Here is a 21,183-nt window from a genome sequence, read left to right as displayed (position 1 = left end):
TAAATAATTGTGTGGTATCGCTCTCTACCAAAAACAATGAAAATAAATATATTTATAATGGCTCTTTGGGTCAAAAAGTCTCCTTACCCCTGTTCTAACCTATCACATAGAACCCATGTTTACCTTCAACAATTGGAGCTGTCTAGTGTTTTTTGCTAATTTGGGATCTTATTGCTCATAGTCTCATACATGCTGCTAAGCTTTTGTTATATATTATTTTTTCCAGCCAGTTTGTGCCTATAACACATGCTTACACCTTTTTTACACACACCAAATTTAGAATGCGTAACAATTGTTGCTAGATTGTTATGCACAATAATTACCAAGCCAATAGTTATTGGAAAAATTACGGCAAAATGTCAACTCGAACACTTACAACTGCAGACCCACGCACCCTGAGAAAATCATTATAAAGTTTGCAGACGACACATTGGTCGTGGGGCTGATCACAGAGTGGGACGAGGCGGCCTCCAGAGATGAGGTCCTTAGACTTAATGAGTGTTGCGCCCTCAACAACCTGGCGCTCATCCTGGACTTCTGCCGCAATAAGGCCGCCCCTGCCCGCCTGTATATCAACTGCGAAAGTATAGATCGAGAGGAGTCCTTCAAGTTCCTCGGGGTCCACATTTTTGCCCACCTCTCCTGGACAGCCAACACCTCAGCACTGATAAAAAAAAAGGCACAGCAGAGGCTGCACGTCCTGAGAGTGCTCAGGAAGTAGCAACTCAACAGCAACCTGCTGGTCACTTTTTTTTGGGTCAGTTATTGAAAGCCTGCTGACCTGCGCTGTGACTGTGTGGCACTCAAGCTGTACAGAAGCGGACAGAAAGAGACTGCCAAGGGTGACCAACACAGCACAGGGGATCATCAGCCGCCCCTACCACTCCTATCCACCATCTATAACTCTCGGTGCCTGGGTAGGGCAAAAAACATGAGTCTATACATACACCCTGGATTCCATTTGTTCAACCTGCTGCCCCTTAGTAGGTGCTACAGGGCCATACCAGCCAAAACAAATGGACTCTGAGACCGCTTCTTCCCGATAACTCACCATTCTCGACTCCAGTTTGCACTAAAAAATCCGAACCGGAATTAATCATCATTTTGCACCGCCTTATGACATCATATTCTCACCTCTTCAGACAATATATATAGCCAACGTTCAATACTGGTTTTGTTGCACAAATTGTCTTACCTTATTTTATTCTATTTTTTTACTGTACATATTATTCCTATTTATGCGTGCACTTGTGGTGCTCAAATTTCGTAATATTGTATAATGACAATACAGGCAAGTCAATTCAATTTGAATGAATACCAAGACCTTTTGACTTTTGTCCACCCATGCGTACGCCCGCTGCCAGCAGATACTAATTTTCTATAAACTAAATGTAGGGTTCTAAAATTCGTTTGAAACAGAGAAAGGGTTACAGATAGGGCTCATGTAAGTGTTGTAAACAGATCGGATTAGAGATAGGGTTTGTAACCAATGTTCCCTCTAAAGTGCGTGTGCGCGCAACTGCGCACGGCCCAGAGCTTTTCCGCGCACAAGAAATCTAGCCAGCTCACAAAAATCAGGGCTCGAAATTGCTAATTAAGAAGCAAATTAGGTCAAAGTTACGGTGCATGAAGGTAAAAATAGACTGGTTCCCCTGATGCTGTTTTTTAAATGCAGTATTTTGAAGTTAATGTTGAAGTATTTTGAAGTTAAGTAGTCAGTAAAGTTTTTCGAGAACCGGCCTCTTTTGCTCGGCTCACTAAAATGAGCCGGTTCTTTTGTTCCCAAACGGCTCTTCAGGTTGTTTTCGCTTCTTTAATCCCAACTTGACCAAATATTATGCAAAATTATACGCAAAATGATTTAAAGGGAGGGGGGTGAATAGAGCCAAAAAGAAAAAAGTACCAAATTGAAAAAGTAGTGAAAAGCTGAGAAAAAAGAGCAGGAAAATTTTAAAAAAGCCAAAAGAAAAAATAACAAAGGAAAAAAGGTAATGGAGAACAAAAAAGCAAGAAAAAAGTAACGGTTAGAAAAAAAGATTTTTTTTAAAAAGGAGAAAAGTAGAAAAAAACAGGGAAAAAGAAGAATAAGTCTGTGTTGTATTCAAATAATTTCCAATTACATTGTACTTCCACTAAAAAAATGTTATCAAATACAGTTTTGTATCGTGCAACTGACTAAAAAAGCCCCCAAAAATGTTAGTATTATGTGACAAAAGATACCAGGAAAAAAAAGAAATGGAAATCTTGTGAAGGAATTGTTGTAAAAACAAATGACGTTTGTAGGCTGTACAACCTTTGCAATAGTACATTAGTCAATTCATTCAAAAGTGAAAAATAATTTTGCATTGCCGGGAACTCAGCAAAATGTAACTTGATGTCAAGTTTTTAACATGTTTGATAATGATTTAGTTGCCACACTTGGGGTTGCTGTTGCTCACTGTTGTTTCAAGCGTTGCTCACCGATTTTGTGTGAATTCTCAGACCTGAGGAAAATTAGAGGGAACATTGTTTGTAGCTAAGGTTTAGCCTCCCGTTCTTTTGATAGGCGCTGGTCCTGGAAAAATTGGAAAATTGGCTTTAAAAGTCCTTAAAAGTGCTTGGATTTGTCCATAAAAACGTGTATGAACCATGGTCCTAGCATCTCACTCCCACACAGCAATCTACCATTACACTGAGTAACTACATACCTCTGCTGCTGATGGCGGCATTGTAATGGATTTTGACCTGCGTTCAATCAGACAGACCTGCGACCGATGGGTCGTAAGTTGGATGTTACTTGTAATTGATCACTTGGAGCCATGCTATAATATTCAATCAGAAGACACTACTTGTTTGGCAGATTTTAAGCATTTATAACCATGCTACTTTTCTGTATTTGACATCCTAATAAAGTTTCCAAAAATATGTAGTGTATGTCTTGATATGTAGTTCTCTTTTGGCATCACTGCCATAAATTGGTAAATTTTATTTGTATACTGTATAATAAATTGACAAAGTATTGATTGATTGATTAAATCAAGCTCTAGTCTCCAAATCACTACTTTCCGGGGACATGTTTTCCAAGAGTTTTTTTAATATAAGATATAGCATGTACCGTATTTTCCGCACTATAAGGCGCACCCAAAAGCTTTTTTTTTTTCCCAAAGCTGACCATGCGCCTTATAATACAGTGCGCCTCATATATGGATCATTATTAAGTCGCAAGGTCTCGCAACAAAGGCAAGCAGCCGCCGACTAGATTTTTCCTCTTAAGCGATGTGGTGGTGTATGCTGGGATACATATTCCGGCGTTTCATTTCCCAGCAAATGTGTCAATCATCATTTGAATCGATCACTATTGGTTAAAGTTATTCGGAGGTAAAGGGGGCGCATTTACAGGCTCGCATGGGCTAAAGGGGCAAAACAAAGCCTGCAATTGGCCAAAAAAGATGAATGTGAATAGCAAGTTTGGCTGTTTACGGCATAGGGAAAACATGTTTTACTATTATGTATTTGTAAATATTTCACTCTCCTGGATTTACTACACTCATGGATATAAGAGGACCATGGTTGCACATTATTATTGAACGCAACGACTTCGGTGAGCTACTCAGGCTATATTTTTTCCCAGTATCTCGTTTCAGACCGATCTGTTTCTGTGATGAGTCTATTTTTAAGAACTCAATTCCAAGTGTTTATTGTCATATGCACAGTAAAGTTGCGAGCGAAAAAGAAAATAGAAACTAAGGAATGGTTGGCATTTCTTGAATCCCAAGACTTTAACCTTCCGAATGATATTTGGAACGATGCATTTGAGTGACATCGTACAGACACTGTTTCCTTATATGTCTGAGACACGTATTTGCTTCTTTGCAAGCTTTCGGAATGTTAAGGGGGTAATAAGTTTGACTGAACTATCTGACTGTTTTGTCGACATTCCCATTGTAGCGCCTTGTAATCCGGTGCGCCTTATGTATGTCAAATATAGGACCAAAGACAATTTTTTTGGGGGTGCGCCTTATAGTGCGGAAAATACGGTAGTTGAAATGAATAAATGTTGTACATATAATCGTTCATAGGTACTGGTCTCTAAAAGCAGGAACATTCTCTTTAGGGAAAAAAATATTGTGGGGGCGGCATTAACTCGGGAGGTAGTGCGCTCGTCTTATGATCAAGAGGTTGCAGGTTCGATTCTCGACTCCTCGTGTTATATGACGAAGTGTCCTTGGGCAAGACACTGAATCCCTAATGCCCCCGATTTGCAGGTAGTTGCCTTGTATGGCTGACGCTGCTATCGGTTAGTTAGTGTGTAAAAGGGAAAAGTGTAAAGCCCATTGTAAAGTGCCTTGGGAGGTCTTCATTGACTTGAAAAGCGCTATATAAATTCAGACCATTTACATTTACATTGTGCATCCTTAGTTGTAGGTTTGCAAAGTGTGGTTTCTTTGTGCTTCAAAATATTTTCTAATACTTCACCAGGACATGGAAAATATTATTTAACTTTGTTGTTTCACTGTATGGCTATTTATTACTTGCTTGTTTTACTCTTGTTTGACTCTTCGTGTATTGTTGTTGTTATTATTATTATGACATTTTGATGCGCAAATCTATTATCTTCAGGAAGAATACAAACCGCAGAGAAAATATATGAGACAGAAGCAAGCAAATGAACTGCTGGATGAAGAGTCCAGGATTCACTCTACGTTGCTAGAATTTGGCAGGTAAATTATGACATTGTGATGGAAGAGTAAAAGAATGTATTACCGTGATGGAATGGCCAAATATCAAACTAACAAATGGAATTCTGTCAATATTACCTGACCCAAATTTTTTTTTTTAAGGTGGTAAAGTGAGTCAAAGGGCACTCTGATGTCAATTTCTGTCAACAGCTGTGCGTAGTTTCAGTCTCCTTCGTTAGCTGAAACCTGGTATTGATGTCTTAATTCTTACTCAATAACCGCAATGTTAAAGAGAGGGGGGGAGGGGGTGTTCTTCATTGATTTGAACACACTGCTATTTTGCCATTACTCTCACTTAAAAATTCATGGAGGGGTCATTCCTGTAGTTTTTCACCAGGTTTGCACACACATGCAGGAGGGATCTTGGCCCTCTACTTCACACAGATCTTCTCTACATCAGTCAGGTTTTTGGGCTGTTGCTGAGAAACACGGAGTTTGAGCTCCCTCCAAAGATTTTCGATTGGGTTCAGGTCTGGGGACTGGCTGGACCATGATAGAACCTTGATAAGTTTCTTACGGAGCCACTCATTAGTTTTCCTGGCTATGTGCTTTGGGTCATTGTCATGTTAGAAGACACAGCCAGACTCATCTTCAATACTTTAAGGGAAGGAGGTTGTTGCCCAAAATCTCACAATACACGGCCCCAGTCATCCTTTCTTTAATGCAGTGCACTCGTCCTGTCCCATGAGCAGAAAAACACCCTCAAAGCATGATGCTATCACCCTCATGCTTCACAGTGGAGATTGTCATTCTTGTTCCTCCAAACATGCCGGATGCTGTGGGCCACATGCCAGTAGTGGCGGAAAGAAGCACTACAGTAATGTCCTGTACTCCAAAAAAGTGCACACAATACAAAATCTAACTTACAGCAATGTCCGGATATTTTTCGACATCCCGAAAAAATTTGTCGCATCTGCCGTTGTAAGTCGAATGCTCGTAAGTAGGGGAGCATTTGTATCTTGCAAGGGGCTCCACTCCGATTGACAGTCTTGTTTAGCTTCTTCTATTTACTAATGATTGCTCCAACAGTGGACCTTTTTCACCAAGCTGCTTGGCAATTGCTCTGTAGCCCTTTCCAACCTTGTGGAGATGTACAATTTTTGTCTTTGATGTCTTTATACAGCTCTTTGGTCTTTGCCTTTTTACAAGTCTTACTGATTGTATGGGGTGGACAAGTGTCTTTATTCAGCTAACGACCTCAAACAGGTGCATCTGATTCAGGATGATACATGGAGTGCTGGTGGACTTCCAACGGGCGGACTAACTGGTCTTTCAGAATTCTAGATGATACACAGGTGTTAAAATACTTATTTGGAGCTGGATAACACAAATAAATTGTTAAAAAAAAATCAAGCATTTTGATGTCTGGATTTTTCTTTTTAGTTTATCTCTCTCTCAGTGGACATGCAGTGACGATGAAAATTTCAGACCCCTCCCTGATTTCTAAGTGGGAGAAATGGCGAAATAGTATGGTATTCAAATACTTATTTTCTTTACTGTAAATGCAAATCATTTTCCGATTTATTTTCATTGCGAAAAGCGGAACCACAATAGCAGAACTAGTAAACAGTGACAGTAAACATGTCTACCTTTGGACCGAGATGTTTACTTTGGACCATGGGAAAGTGTACATTTAATGAGAAGTGGTTGTTCGATGAACGTTTTCTGCTATGGCTAAAAGCTGTGCCAGATGATGTGTATTGTGTGCACGTTTATTTTTTGTTTTTTTCACTTGGGCATTTTGACTTGGTCTTAAATTTTATTTCAAATGGCACTAAAAATATTTTAAACATCGCATTAAACGCATTTGAAGTCGGAACTTTTTCGAATATTTAGGGCTGATGATGTTCAAAACACCACTCGTGTGTAAAGCTAAACATGCAAAAAGTGTTGTTCATGGTTTGGCTTAGAGAAAAGAGCAGTTTTTTATCGTGGTTGTGTGATTAAATTGTATGTACCAGTACTTTCACGCACACATTTAATTCAAAATGCGAGCCGCGCCCTATCGCCAAGCACGTCCTTTGTGGCGGACGTGACTGGGGACTGAAGTCCCCGCGAAGGTTTGAATTATGGGCGTCACCACTAACGTTTAAATCGTGGGTGTGTATACAAACCAACAGGCGTGTGGTGTTTGAACAACGTATTTGAATTGTTTTGAAAATTGCAAAGATGCATGCGTAATAAGCTGGTCACCATCAACAACATTGAGCAACACGGAAATAGAGCAGCCGCGAGAGAACTGAAAATTAAAGAATCGGTGGTTTGAAAATGGAGGAAGCTGAAAAACTAGCCCCAACAAGTAAAGAAAACGCTCCTGAGCTTTCGCTGATGTTAGGCCAGGTGGCCCGAATTGGAAGATGGACTCGAGCACTGAATCATCGTGCAAAGATCAAGTGACTGAAGCGTTTTGCAGTTGCGGAAAGTGACTCTGAAAATGAACCACTTGATGGAGATTTGGCACAACTGTTCTTGTCAGATATGGAGGATGAATTCTCTGTCAGTCTATTTGATAGAAGGATTAACAGTCAAAGAAAAATGACTACAAAACTCAGTTTTACTCCTTTATTTTTTTTTTTTTTACATTTGCTTTATTTCCTGATATTTTACTTTGTGATAAATACTTAACCACAATCGCTACTTTTTTCTTTGAAAAGCAGACTTGTCTGTGTGCACGGCGGTCGCGTGGTAGTCACTCGCAATGAGCCAGTGCGCCGTATGTACTCATTAATAGAACGGCAAATAGCACGGAGAGTGTGCTTTTCAAAATGGTGCATCTTATGAGTGGAAAAATAGTGTGCTTGTGTCCGTCCGTCCATTCATCCAAATGACCTAGTACCTTGAGTTGTCCAGGCTAGATTCTTGCAGTAATTAAAGCATTTTAAACCGTAAACTAAAGAACCAGTACACCAGACTTTGAACAAAAAATTGAAGATGATGCTAGGTAAGACTATAAAATTACAACTGATGCACATCATCAGTTATTTTACCTGGGTTCACAAAGTGTTTTGGGTCTTTCAAACGTCATACACTCTCACTCAGATGACCTAGGTGGGGTTGATCTGACCCTACCTTGTGTGCAGGCAGCGCTACCTCACCCATTGTTCACCTCTTCTTAGGTAAATCCACCTTGAGGCAAACTCTGTTGCTTCTTTGACCCCCTTTGTCTGCTTTCGCCACTGTGATGCCTGATGTTGTAAGCCTTGCAATGTGACTGGCCCAGTAAGCCCTTCTGCGTCAGAAGTCCATCTTTTGAGCAGAAGTTGCAGGTCAGTGATTCCACAACCTGCCAGCTGAAGAGGTTGGATGGGTTTGGTTGTATAAAGTTGACAGCCTAAATCAAGAATCATGGGGGATACAATCGGCTTCATAACAGACTTTGTTAAGTCGAACATTCCGACAACGGGGCACATGGACTTTTGTATTGAGAGGGCACACTGCTCACTGGTGGCCAAGCCTCAAGGTAATACGGCACCGCCGCGAGCAATTGTCGAGCGTTTCGTTGACTACAGAGTAAAAGAATCTGTGATGAAGGAACCATGGAAACAGAAGACAACGTACGAAGGCAAGACTGTTTACTTCAATCAAGACTACACCAAGGCAATTCAAAAGAAGAGGAAACAAGTAAGGGACGTCATCAAAAAGCTAAAGGAGAAAAACATGAAGGCACAATCCCCATATCCTTCCCAGCTGAAGATGTTTTTGGACTCGGCAATAAAGACATTTTTTACACTGATGGATGCAGCACCATTGCTAAAAGAAATGGATCGAAGTGGAAGAAGACAACACGGAGACATTTCAAAGGATGTTGGCAAAGAACATTTGGATCACAGTGACCCCCATCACAGAAGGTGACTTACAAGCTCTCATGGAGCAAAACAATGCTAAATTCTGATTTGGGGTGAAGGAGTTAGGACCATTTCTACCCTTTCTGTTAAGTATTCAATAAGTTAGAAGTAAGTAAATGTATTATCTTTAAACTAAAACAATATATATTTTTTTTTGTGTAGAGCTACACTAAAATATTTAGTTTGTTATAACTATGGACAACTGTACAAAAGTTGTTCAAGCACTGAGTGCATAGTTCCAGGAGGGTAGCCACAACTCTCCGATTAGACTCTTGGAAGACATGTATTTCTGTTTTTTGGGTGTTTTTTTTTTTTTTTTTTGGTGGGGTCTTATGTGTGTTAATTAGTTTTTTTTTCAATGGAGGTGTTAGTAGTTAATGTATTTTTTTGTATGCTTCGAAAATCAGTGGGACTCAATATAAAACATGAGCAATCTAAATATTATTTCATATAATGTACATGGGCTAAACCACCCCATTAAGAGAAAGAAGAGATTGAATCAACTCAAAACATTGCAAAGCTCAGTAGCTTTATTACAAGAGACACATTTGACAGAGATTGAACTTAAGATGTTAAAAAGAGAATGGGTTAACCAGGTGTTGTACGCCTCTTATGGTAGGAGAAGGGGAGAAGCAATTTTACTTGAAAAAGGGGTAGCGTTTGAAGTCGAAAAAGAAGTGGACAATCTAGGTTGATATATAAAGATTATAGGGTCAATGGCCGGTAGGGAAATATCAATAATGAATGTTTATGCACCAATTGAGGAAAAGGGGGACACTTTTTCAATCATTAGCCAAAGTAATAATTGTGCGAAGGGAATGTTACTTACTGGGGGTGATTTTAATACTGTACAAAATGGCAAAGTGGACAGGTACCCATCAGTACATGGACCAAGTACAAAGAGGTCGAGAGTGTTAAATAACATTATTAAAGAATTGGGACTGAGATCCATGGAGATATACAAACCCCCAAACTAAAGACTATACTTTCTATTCAAACACTCATGGCAGCTATTCAAGGAATTGTTAAAATAGAGCCATTACCAAAATTTTTTAGCATGAAAAAGTTAGCATTTAGCTGTTAACATCACTTTTTTTAGCATCTATCCATTAACATAACTCATTAACATGAGTCCATTAGCATAATTTGTAAATATGAAGTCGTTAGCATGTAGGCATTAGCATAACTTTTTAGCATGAAACTTTTAGCCGTTAGCATCACTTTTTAGCATGTATTCATTAGCAAAACTCATTAACATGAATCCATTAGCATGATGTGTAAATATGAAGTTGTTAAAATATTGCCATCACCAAAATAGTTTAATATGAAGAAGATAGCATTTAGCCGTTAGCATAACTTTTTAGCATGCACCAATTAGCATAACTCATTAACATGTACCCATTATCAAAATGTGTAAATATGAAGTCGTTAAAATATTGCCATTACCAAAAATTTTTAGCATAAAGAAGTTAGCATTTAACCGTTAGCATCACTTTTTAGTATGTACCCATTAGCATAACTCATTAACATGAAACCATTAGCATAATTTGTAAATATGAAGTTGTTACAATATAGCCATTACCAAAAATTTTTGGCATGAAGAAGTTAGCATTGCCGACAGTGTTTACAGCTAGTTCGTGCTAATACTTGGGCTGGCTGCGCCAGCCCGACTCGTCACCAATAGATTTTACAGCTAGCATGAGTAAGCATAGCTTCAACCTCTCATCGCTAATACTTGGGCTGGCTATGCCAGCCCAACTAATCAACGACAGTGTTTACAGCTAGCTTGCGCTAATACTTGGGCTGGCTATGCCAGCCCAATACTTTGCTAGCGGCGCACATAGCTGTTAGCATCCTCTCGCTAGCATCCAATCTTTGGAATTTATCATTTACCCATGGTTAAAGGTAATGTGGGTCGGGCCCCCTCAAGCCACCTTGGACAGTCCCTGCTTAGTCCCTACTACCCTCTGGAAAAGCCCTCGTTTCCATGACTACCCATTGGATTGAATGGGCCAATGTATTCCGAATGGGAGATTCTCAAAATACATTAGTCCGGATGGGGACTTTGGCCCCGGAGACTCATATCAATATAAAATAGACATATCACAAGAGTCCCGGTCGGGCCGGAATTTTTGGTACATGAATCGTTGGGCTACTCCAAAAGCTCTGGGAGGAGTTACCCGACAAACTTTTTTGTCAGAAGATAGATATAATAATAAAAAGATCTCGGAGGATTATATTAGTTGTGCTTGCGAGCCCTTGGCAATGTAGTCGTGCCTTGCTGAAGCAATCACAACTAATAACAATAATATCTCGGGGGATTATATTAGTTGTGCTTGCTTCGCAAGTGCTTACAGCACTTGGCAATGTAGTCGTGCCTTGCTGAAGCAATCACAACTAATTAATAATAAAAAGATCTCGGGGGATTATATTAGTTGTGCTTGCTTCGCAACTACATTGCCAAGTGCTGTAAGCACATTGCCAAGTGCCTTGCTGGAGCAAGCACAACTAATAATAAAACTGGGGATTATATTAGTTGTGCTTGCTCCGCAACGATTCAAGGGGCCCCGGAGACCAAAAAAAGTCCCCATCCGGACTAATGTATTTTGAGATTCTCCCATCCGGAATACATGGGCCCATTCATTTCTATGGGTAGTCATGGAAACGAGGGCTTTTCCAGAGGGTAGCAGGGACTGTCCAGGGTGGCTTGAGGGTGCCCGACCCACATTACCTTTAACCATGGGTAAATGGTGAATTCCAAACTACATTTACCAACTTTATCAGGAGGGGATATATTAGAAATTATTACAAAACAGGAAATACAGGATACCATAAAAAACCTTAAAAATAAATAAATCACCAGGAACGGATGGATTCCCAGGGGTGTTCTACAAAAGCTTTAGGGAACAATTAACACCAGTTCTACATAAATAATTTATGCGCTAGCAAAAGGAGATCCCCCCCAAATCGTGGTCAGCAGCCATCATAACACTCCTGCATGAAGAAGGAAAAGATCCAATGCTGTCTTAAAAGCTATAGACCAGTTATTTTACTGTGTAACGATTTAAAAATTCTTACAAGCATAATGGCAAAAAGAATGCAAAAATTCATAGTGGGATTAATTAAACAGATCAAACGGGGTTTATTCTGGGAAGACTGGGTGCAAACAATATTAGAAGGATATTCAACATAATTTCGAGCACAAAATCTGAAGCCCAACCCTCGATGTTACAGAGCTTGGATGCCCAAAAAGCTTTTGATAGGGTGAAATGGAGCTTCTTACATCAAATACTTATAGCTTTTGGCTTCCCTCAAAAAATTGTAAAATGGGTGAAAATAATCCATAAAAATCCTAAATCTCGTTTTAGAGTCAATGGTCACTGTTCAGATTTCTTTATCAAAGAGGTGTCCGGCAAAGGGACTGGACAAAAGTCCACTTTTGTTTGCAGTAAGCAAAATGAGCAATAAGGGAAATATTAGATGGAGGAGAAGAACATAAAATATCACTGTTTGCAGATGACTTGTTGGTAATGCTGAAAGAACCCTTTTTATCAATGCCACCACTGCTGGAGAACCTTAAAATATATGGATAAGTAGCTGGGTATTTAAATAATGAGAGCAAATCATTAGCAATGATGATATCAGGAAAATGTCCAACAGATGTGATAGAAAGTCTTTATTTCAAATGGACAAATAAAGGGTTTAAATATTTGGGGGTGACAATTACACCACATTCCACAGAGCTGTTTGATGCAAATTATGGAAAGTTGATGAAAGAAATAAGGAAGGATTTGGAAAGATGGGAAATTTTGCCCTTCAGCCTTATCGGAAAGGTAGAAACAATTAGAATGAACATATTACTCCTTTCGCAAATACAATAACATCCACAACATCCCGAGGGATATACAGAGACCACCGGATCTCCCTGGGAGATCTGCCTGCCGACAACGACGGAGCAAAAGAAAAAGGCTGCCAGTCGGGTCTGGGCTAAGAAGGCAACCACACAGACCAGCGCTCCCAAGCATGTTCCTAACCAACGCCAGATCCATCGTCCACAAACTGAGTGAATTTGAGCTGCAGATCGCCACCAACAGCGTCCGGAATTGGAGTATTTTTGTCATCACGGATTCTTTGCTTTCCAGATGCCGCATTACAACAAGCAGGACGCACGCTTCACCGGCACGAACGAGACAGGGGTTGGGGACTATGCACTAAAATAACAGCCAAATCATTGACACACACTGCTCACTCGATAGAAGGGTCTACACGATACTGCTAGAAACTCTATCTACCGAGAGAGCTAACTGTGGTCATTGTGCTTGCTGTTTATGTTCCACCAGATGCTAACATTCCACCGGATGCTAACGTTAGCATAGCGCTAAATCTCCTGCCAGCTGCTATCAATAAACAGCAGCTTGCACATCTCAACGGAGCTCTTATCGTCGCCCGCGACTTTAATCGGGCATGTTTATGGACTTTACTTCGCAAATCCATTCAATACGTGGACTGACCAATTAGGGAAAAAACACTGGACCGTGTGTACAGTAAGATCAAATATCCAGTTGGAGCCGCCCATCTCTGTCTGTCCTTCACTCCCTCTGGAGGAAACAAAGCCTATAAAACAAAGAAGGTTAAAACATCTGCTTTGTTCCTTTGTCTCTTTTTTTTTTGTCCTCACTGTAAAATGTGGAACTGGAGTCATCCAATTTCGTTGTCACAATATATCCCATGTTGTAACAATGACAATAAAGGTATATTCTATTCTATTCTATTACAAAGACTATTATTTCTGTTTTAATCTATTCCTATTCTGATTCTGGCATCCACATTTAATATGTTAAATAAATTGATAACAAAATTCCTTTGGCAAAATAAGAAACCTAGAATAAAATACAAAACCCTGTTAGCTTCTAAATAAAAAGAACTACCCAATAGTAGATATTATTATTGGGCAGCTCAAATTAAAACTCTTATTTTGTGGATTACTACAAAGATGCAGTATGGGTGGACATGGAGCAGCGGTCTTGTCCAAATGTGCCTTTGGAATCGTTACCATACACATCAGTAGTGATGTGGAAGGCGTTAGAAATCCAGAATGAATGGATTAAGGGAACTATTAAAACATGGTCAACAATACAAAAAACATTAAAAATATCAAGGTCTGTGAATAGGGCTACAAAAATAGCGATAAACCTAGAATTTAAACCTGGGGTTATGGATGTAGGATTTAAAAAATGGGCCCAAAAAGGATTGATGTTGATTACCCAAGTGTTCGAAGGAAAGGCATTGAAATCGTTCGAACAACTCCAAGAATTTGACCTACCCAGAAATTATTTTTACAAATATTTGCACCTAAGGCATTACCTCCAGAAACATGATAAATGGGGGAAAATATGTAAGGAGCCAACAAAAGTTGAGGAATTATTAATATCATACTCAAAAGTACAACCAGTAAAGGGGTTTTCCCAAAATTGTATAAAGCTCTGCAAATGGATCTCAGTAATGATGACATGGTGGTTAAGGAAAAATGGGAACAAGAAGCTAATGTAGTGATAAAAGACGACGAATGGGAAAATACTTTGAAACAAAATAACCAGCAGTACGACATGGAGGGAGTTTGAATTGAAAGTAAAAATGTGATTCTTCTAGACACCCTCTATCACTTCAAAATATAAAAATACCTCAAATCTATGTTGGTGTAACTCTGGCAGGTTCGGAGATTTTACGCATATTTTCTGGAATTGCCCTGTGATATTAAATTTCTGGAGAAGTATTCAGACAGAAATAAAATAAATTATTGGTTGGGAGTTGCGGTTGGACCCAGGGACCTATGTAATAGGAATTTTGCCTGAAGAATTATTGGTCAACATAAATATGTACTAAATGTTATGCTTCTGGTTGCAAAAAAAATGATCACAGTGTCCTGGGTGAAACCACAACCTCCTGACATAAAACAATGGAGAGAAAAATTAAAGCAAATGTACATTATGGAAAATATCACTGCAAGACTTCAAATGAAACTAGATCAATTCGAGAAGATGGAAGCTCATCACACAATTTTTACTTGATGTCTAAACACCTCACTTTTTATTTTATTTATTTTATTAACATTTTTTGTTGTTTCTTTTGTTATTTATGGATATGTCAATTGTATATATTTTTTGATTGTGTTGCTGTATGATTGAGGAATCATACCTCTGTCAAAGTTTGTGTGAGAAATAAAAAGTTATTAAAAAAAAAAAAAAAAAAAAAAGAATCATGGGGATCAGAATTCCCAAACTCTGCCCAAGAGACTTTGCAGTCAACTGCATGCTCCCATATTGTCCAGGCTCCCTGCTTCCACATTCCAAGCATCCTGCTGACTCGCTTCTCCACTACTGCTGCACCGATCTATATGATCTCAGACCTTTCCTTGCAACGTTTAAGTTACTGGGTTTTGTGCTGCCAGCTCTTCCGTGAGTCACTTTCCCCACCAGTGCCCTTTCCACGACTCGGCCACATCTGCAGCCTCTACTGCCTTTTACCCCGATCCCAGCCTGGTAGACCTGTGACTCTCAGTATTGCAGCACATCCCCTTGCTCAGTTCACCTTACTTTTCATTCAGGCAGCTAGTAGGGAGCTTCAGTTTGTTGCCCTGGCCATGGAGTGTGATGCTGCTCAGGCTTTGAGATATGCCTGGCCATTTTCATAGAAACTTTATGACTGTTCTCTCAAAGCTCTAGATCAGAAGGGACCAGAGAATCCATGTGAGGATGCCATGTTGATGCTATGAACTTGCTAGGTAGGCCTTTCTTGTCCACTGCGACGAGCCAGGCTTGTAGCTTTGGAGAGCACGGACTGGGCTTTGTTTCTTCAGAAGAACAAGTCACCTTTGTGTTCCCGTGAGGTAAACCAATAAAACATTTTACAAATGACTTTTGGTGCTGGGGCAACTAATATTTTGTTTCGACATGCTCTAAAAATAATTCCTGATCATTTAAATAGGTTGTTTTAACACCGTTTATGCAACAATTATTTTAGTTATTGCTACTAAACTTCTCTCCTCATTGCCATTCTCTACGAAATTGATTTTTTTGTAACGTTTACTGATGAGGATGACTAGGAAGGAGTCCTACATTGTCTTGCTGCTGCTTCAGGCGGAAAGCGAGATTGACAATGCTTGAAGCAATCGGGGATAATCGTAAGAATTAAACTTTTAGGGACATTTCAAGAAACTCAAGGTGGAGTTTCTTTTATTAGAACAATATTTTCCTTCAATAACATAACTAACGTTTTCCACCATGGCAAAATGAGGAATTGATCAGCAATGCAACGTGCACTCGACAAAATCGTTGAAACAACGTTCTGTCACCCAGCTGCCACCAGCTGTCCATACTTCATGATGACAAAAATAATGGTAAAAATAACATCAATATCAATATTCCATGACAATAATATTGATAACAATTATGATGTTAATGATTCTAGTCTTTATTTGACAGGTGATGCGATTGAAGATCGATAAAATCTGATGTGATACTATAGAGATTTTAGCTAATGTGGTTCCTAGTTGGGCTCCTTGACAATATTGCAGCATATTTTAAAAAGTAAACGTAACACATTCAAAAATCATCATGATAATAGAAATGTAATATGTGTTATAGCTTGTTTTACATTCTTAAATTTTCTGAGCTATCAAAAAGGTATTTTCCCCTTTAAAAATAGTTTGACGATTGCCAACATTCTTGTTTTTGCTCAAACAACATGCTCAGAATGAATCAGCTTGCCGCCCTTTGAGAAGTAATCTTTTTCTGGTTATGTGATTTGACTTATATATTTTTTTCATTTGAAAAAAGTGTTTGTTTTGGTCTTTTTAGGCAATACGGAGTCAGCAAAGACTACAAACAAGATAAGGTTGGTTTAACAATGATACAGAAACTGGATTAGTACTGATGCATTAATGTTTTTACTATGCATTTTCCAACATTTCTTATGAAAAGGTAAAGTGCATTAGAAAAATGTTTTACTCCTAGCAAGCTTAAAAAAGTAGCAACTTGCCTTACCCGCGAAACAAACTTGATTTAGGTGCTATATAGATGGAATAATTTAACAGGGTAATTAAATTGTCTTAATTACCACATATCCTTAAAATCATCATTTTAATCTTATCAGCTTCCCTCAATATTCACCGCTCAAAAATTTGCGGGCTACTTTTTAATCAGAATATAGCAGTTCGGAATGTTGATTTGGTCAGTTAAGTAGAATTTGTTTATCATTTTTAGCTGCTTTGTTGTAGAATTTATGCAGTGTGCCCCTGTTGTCTCATTAGGAGCAAGTGTAGCACTTATGCTGTTAGGCAGCGGGAAGAAAAGCTACTGTACTAGTTCTACGTTTATCGAGTGGTAAAATCAATCAAGGATTCATCAAAGTCGACATGAATTTGAACAAAAGCCGGCAATTTAATGAACAACAGACAATACAATATTACAGTAAAAAAACACTTATTTTGTTTAAGGTGTTAAACGAGAAATCATAAATTTGTCTTATCTTGGTTTATTAATCATGTTTTATTTGTATTTCAGTTGGTTAATAATCCTATTAGTTGAAAAGTGTATTTTTTCTGCGCACTGATGGGGTTTAGAAACGACCTAGTTTCTGTTTTTGTGTAAAAATTTAGTCACACAATACACAATTCGATTTAATGTCAAGATGGTTTGTCAAATAAGCAAAGATCAACAGCTTGGTTCATCGAATATTTTTTTTTGCAATATAACCTTGCTTACACCTTGTTTTGAAACCATTATTTAGGACAAAAATGACTGTGAAAATGAACCCAAACACTCTTAAGTAACTGTGGGTTGGAGACAAATTTTAATTGTTATATTTAGAATGATATGGGACACTGGCTCTGGCGTTGTTTTTATTTCATACATTTGATCAAAACATCAAATGACACCGTGAAATAAAATGTACTGAAGAAATAGCTTTTGTCTGCAGGTTTGGCTGTTTTGTTGAGTTTAGTCTTAAAATATATGATGTGTCGCTTTTTTTCTGAATAATTTTGCTTTTATGGCTCTTGGGTAAAAAAGGTTTCCGAACCTTGCTCAATATGGGGACCATTTGGATTTTAATCAAATTATGTTACTAATACATAACGTAATCGTTATGATTCAATCATTATTAAAAATATTGAATAATTTAAGGATAATACAAACGCAGGGTGTTTTAAGCTGTGTTTCCTTATGCAGTATCTTGGATGATGTTGAGAATAAAACAAAGTCTTTGGTCTTAATTGAATTTATTTACGTCCAATGCAATTTTTCGGTTCTCGCACCGTGAACAGAATTGGTTTTAGCGAAGATAGATGAAGATATGTACTCTCTTATTAGTACTTCTGACGCTGTTACCTGTTAAAAGATGCTTTTCACAACATACAACATTCATGCTGTATGTTACCATGTCAGTGGTTTTGAAAATTGTGATAAAGTTATTTTGTTTCTGTAGTGCAATTTAAAAATAATGCATTCTGGATTAATTACAAATCAACTGAAATGTTGCAAGTCTGTTATTAATTTAATACTAATGTTATTGTCAACTTAAATATCAAATTTTAAAATATTACAACACAGTATCATGAAAAAGTGTAAAGTAGGGTGGAAGCCATTAATCAGCAATATTGAAATAATAAGTCTTGCAATATATCAGTTGATTTTTAATTGATCCTGGGTCAATGATTTTTCATTACATTACAGAAAATACCTATTAAAATTCACATACTTTATATTTTTTCAGACAGTCTTGTTTGTACAATTATTGCATGTAATTACATTCTTGGTTTTTATCTTCTTGCTTTGTTTTCAACTTAACTTATCTCCGAATACTACATGTTTGCTTTCTACTTCATTAGTCAGGTGAAAAAATGGCTGCTATGACAAAGGACTCAGTGACACAGGTGCCAGAAGAAGTAGTGCAGTTGGCAGAAAAAGAGGTAAAAAGTTTTTGTATCTGAACTAAGTATTGGTGATTTCTGTCTCCTCACAAAGTAACTAATTATAGTGTATATTATAGGTTTCAGGGTTGGGTAGGGTTACTTTAACTGGATTACTTTCAATTACTTTCGGAATACTCAAATACCAAATATGCGAATAAAAGACAAAAGAAACTAGATATGAATAAAATGACTCAATTTTGTGCAGGCTTGGGGAGTATCGGAATACATGGAACTGCAAAAATAATGTTGGCAAGCGGTTTGGATTTATTTTCATTTTGTTTCTGTCGCATTTTATGTTCGTTTTGCCGGAGATCAAAGCCAGGAGAGAAAGCTTACCAGGTGTTGTGAGTCATCATTTTATTCAAATTTAGTTTCTTTTGTCTTTTATTAGCATATTTGGTATTGGAGTAATCCAAAAGTAATTTAAAGTAATCCAGTTAAAGTAACCCTACCCAACCTTGATAGGTTTGTCCCGATTGTATCATATATCGGGACGGACCAGACCACTTTCAGCTGATTAGGATCAGCAGAAGATGATTGAGCAAACACATTATGAGCTCTAACAATTGTATAATATTTTTTTACATTTACTAGTGGTGGTGCTATGCCCACACAGACAAACTTAATCAGACACGGCTTTCTTGCTTGGCGTTAAATGTGAACAGCTTATTTCTAGTCAGATGTAAAACTAAAGTTATTCGAAAATATGTGCCTGTCTACTCAAACAAGCTTTCACAAGTTGAAAGAATGACGACTGCAGGCGGTCTTATCCATGTAACTTCAAATTGTTTTCAACAAGCACAAATAATTTGGCGAGAGTCAACCTGGGCCCTAAACATGGCAGTTGACCAGCTGAAAATAAATCTATTGTGCCTGTTTGGGAATGAGAGAATTCACACACGCTCAAACAACTAGCTACGTAATATTTTCAGCATGCACAAATGTAGTCTATTTCGAAAGTAAATGTGTCTTTTATTTATAAAGCTCTTTACAATGTGCTTCACACTTTCCCTTTTATATAATAACTAACCGATAGCAGCGTCAGCCATGCAAGACAACTACTTGCTATCGGGGGCATTGGGGATTCAGTGTCTTACCCAAGGACACTTCGACCTCTTGATCCAATGCTGCCCCAGACTGGGATGTCAAAAAGTGTGATCAGGACATTCCTTTTATACCAAGCCAAATTAAAATATTTTTTTCCATACCTGGGAAATTAATGTGATAATTAAGTTTAGAAAAAACAGATTATATACGTACACGCGTTGTTTTCAATACATTGACAACTATTAAAAAGTGCATTCTGTTTTATGGGGCATTATTGTATTGCACATGATAACTTTATATATTTACCTTGGTCAAGAACCAAACATTAAAAACAATTTCTCGCTCCTTAACAGCTTGAAAGAGCCCTATCTTCAAAAATCATCATGTTTTATTGCTAATTCTTCAGTTAAAACACTGTTACAGTGGTTTCCTCTTAGAGGTAGGCTCTTAAGCCAGACAAACATAAAGACCTAAAATGTCCATAACTACATACATGATTCTCTCACTGACTTATTTTTATTATTGTTATACAACCATCATTGGGTTGTTCTTTTGTCTCTCTGGCTCTCACTTTTGCTCTGCCTAGCGTTTTAAGGACGTAAAGCTGTTGTGGTTTATGGTCCAATTTTCAAAATGATAAACTGCCTTAAAATTATCCCGTCAACTCTTAATCCAAATTTGTCAATGATGAAATATTGTAGGCTAACATAACATCTGCAGACACAGAAATAAAAAACATGTAAATGTATATAGTCTTGTTTTGTTTCAAAATTTAGGCTTTAAATTTTAGATTCCTACCCCCTCTCATGGAGCCTGCGGCGGCTGGCGCTGGAGAACTAGGCGCGCGGCAGGGTCAGCGTCGGCCCAAATAACCTCTCCTCCTGAGTGTTCACAAATGAAATTTAGGGTTTGCTTCGGGCTCAGTCCTGCAAATCAAGTCTGGTCGGCTTTAATATCCGCGGGCCCTGGTGGGGGCAGGCTGGCTTTTTAAGACCCAATCTTACTTCTAAATCTAACTTCTTCGTACTCCATTGCTGCTGTGGCACTTCTGAGCATTGCAGGTAGTTAATTTTATGGAAACTACAGCTCGGAACCTGAGAATCGACCTTACATTTGTGCGTATAACACACCGGTACACAAGAGCATATGGAGATTTGTCTTTAAACAAGACAATGATTGCAAATATAAAGCCAAATATACATCGGAATCGTCCACAAATAAACATATCCAAGTGTCATAATGGCCAATGCAAAGAGCCGATCCAATGCAATCGATCATCTGTGGGCAGAATTGGTAACTGCTGTTCATAAACGCTCTCCATCAAACCTGACTGAGTTTGCCAATTGTTCCTTGCCAGTCTGTCAATTACCCCAGAAACGTAAAACTTTAATTGCACCCATTGCTGCCATTTGTGTCCCCAGGGACTTTAATAAAAATACTTTTTATAAAGCATCATAATCCACGTTACAGGTCTTGTTGAATAATTCTTAGAATTTTTGTCAAACCAGATTTTTTTTTTTCGTGTAATCTTTCACTGTGGGTCGCATTTGCCTTCAATATGAAGCTGGCCTAAACGTCAAATCTATTCAATGTGCTCATAGCC

General features: G+C 38.3%; 1 protein-coding gene across 8 annotated transcripts in view; it reads left to right on the top strand.

Annotated features, from left to right (window-relative positions):
* Positions 1–21,183, top strand: part of ccdc93 (CCC complex scaffolding subunit CCDC93) — a 146,734-nt gene that overhangs the window by 39,883 nt on the left and 85,668 nt on the right. For all 8 annotated transcript variants that reach the window (XR_015852737.1, XM_088353254.1, XM_088353253.1 and 5 more), the window contains 3 exons: positions 4,600–4,700; positions 16,420–16,456; positions 18,450–18,530. Coding sequence is in view for 7 of the 8 variants with exons in the window: in XM_088353254.1 (XP_088209380.1) it covers positions 4,600–4,700; positions 16,420–16,456; positions 18,450–18,530 (219 nt within the window). In the remaining variant the exon portion in view is untranslated. The remainder of the gene's footprint in view (positions 1–4,599; positions 4,701–16,419; positions 16,457–18,449; positions 18,531–21,183) is intronic.

This window comes from Urocampus carinirostris, chromosome 14 (assembly GCF_059441175.1).
Source record: "Urocampus carinirostris isolate Australia breed hairy pipefish chromosome 14, RoL_Ucar_1.0, whole genome shotgun sequence".
Taxonomy (NCBI): domain Eukaryota; kingdom Metazoa; phylum Chordata; class Actinopteri; order Syngnathiformes; family Syngnathidae; genus Urocampus; species Urocampus carinirostris.
Note: the sequence above shows the minus strand (reverse complement) of the source record. Positions and strands in the feature narration are given on the sequence as shown.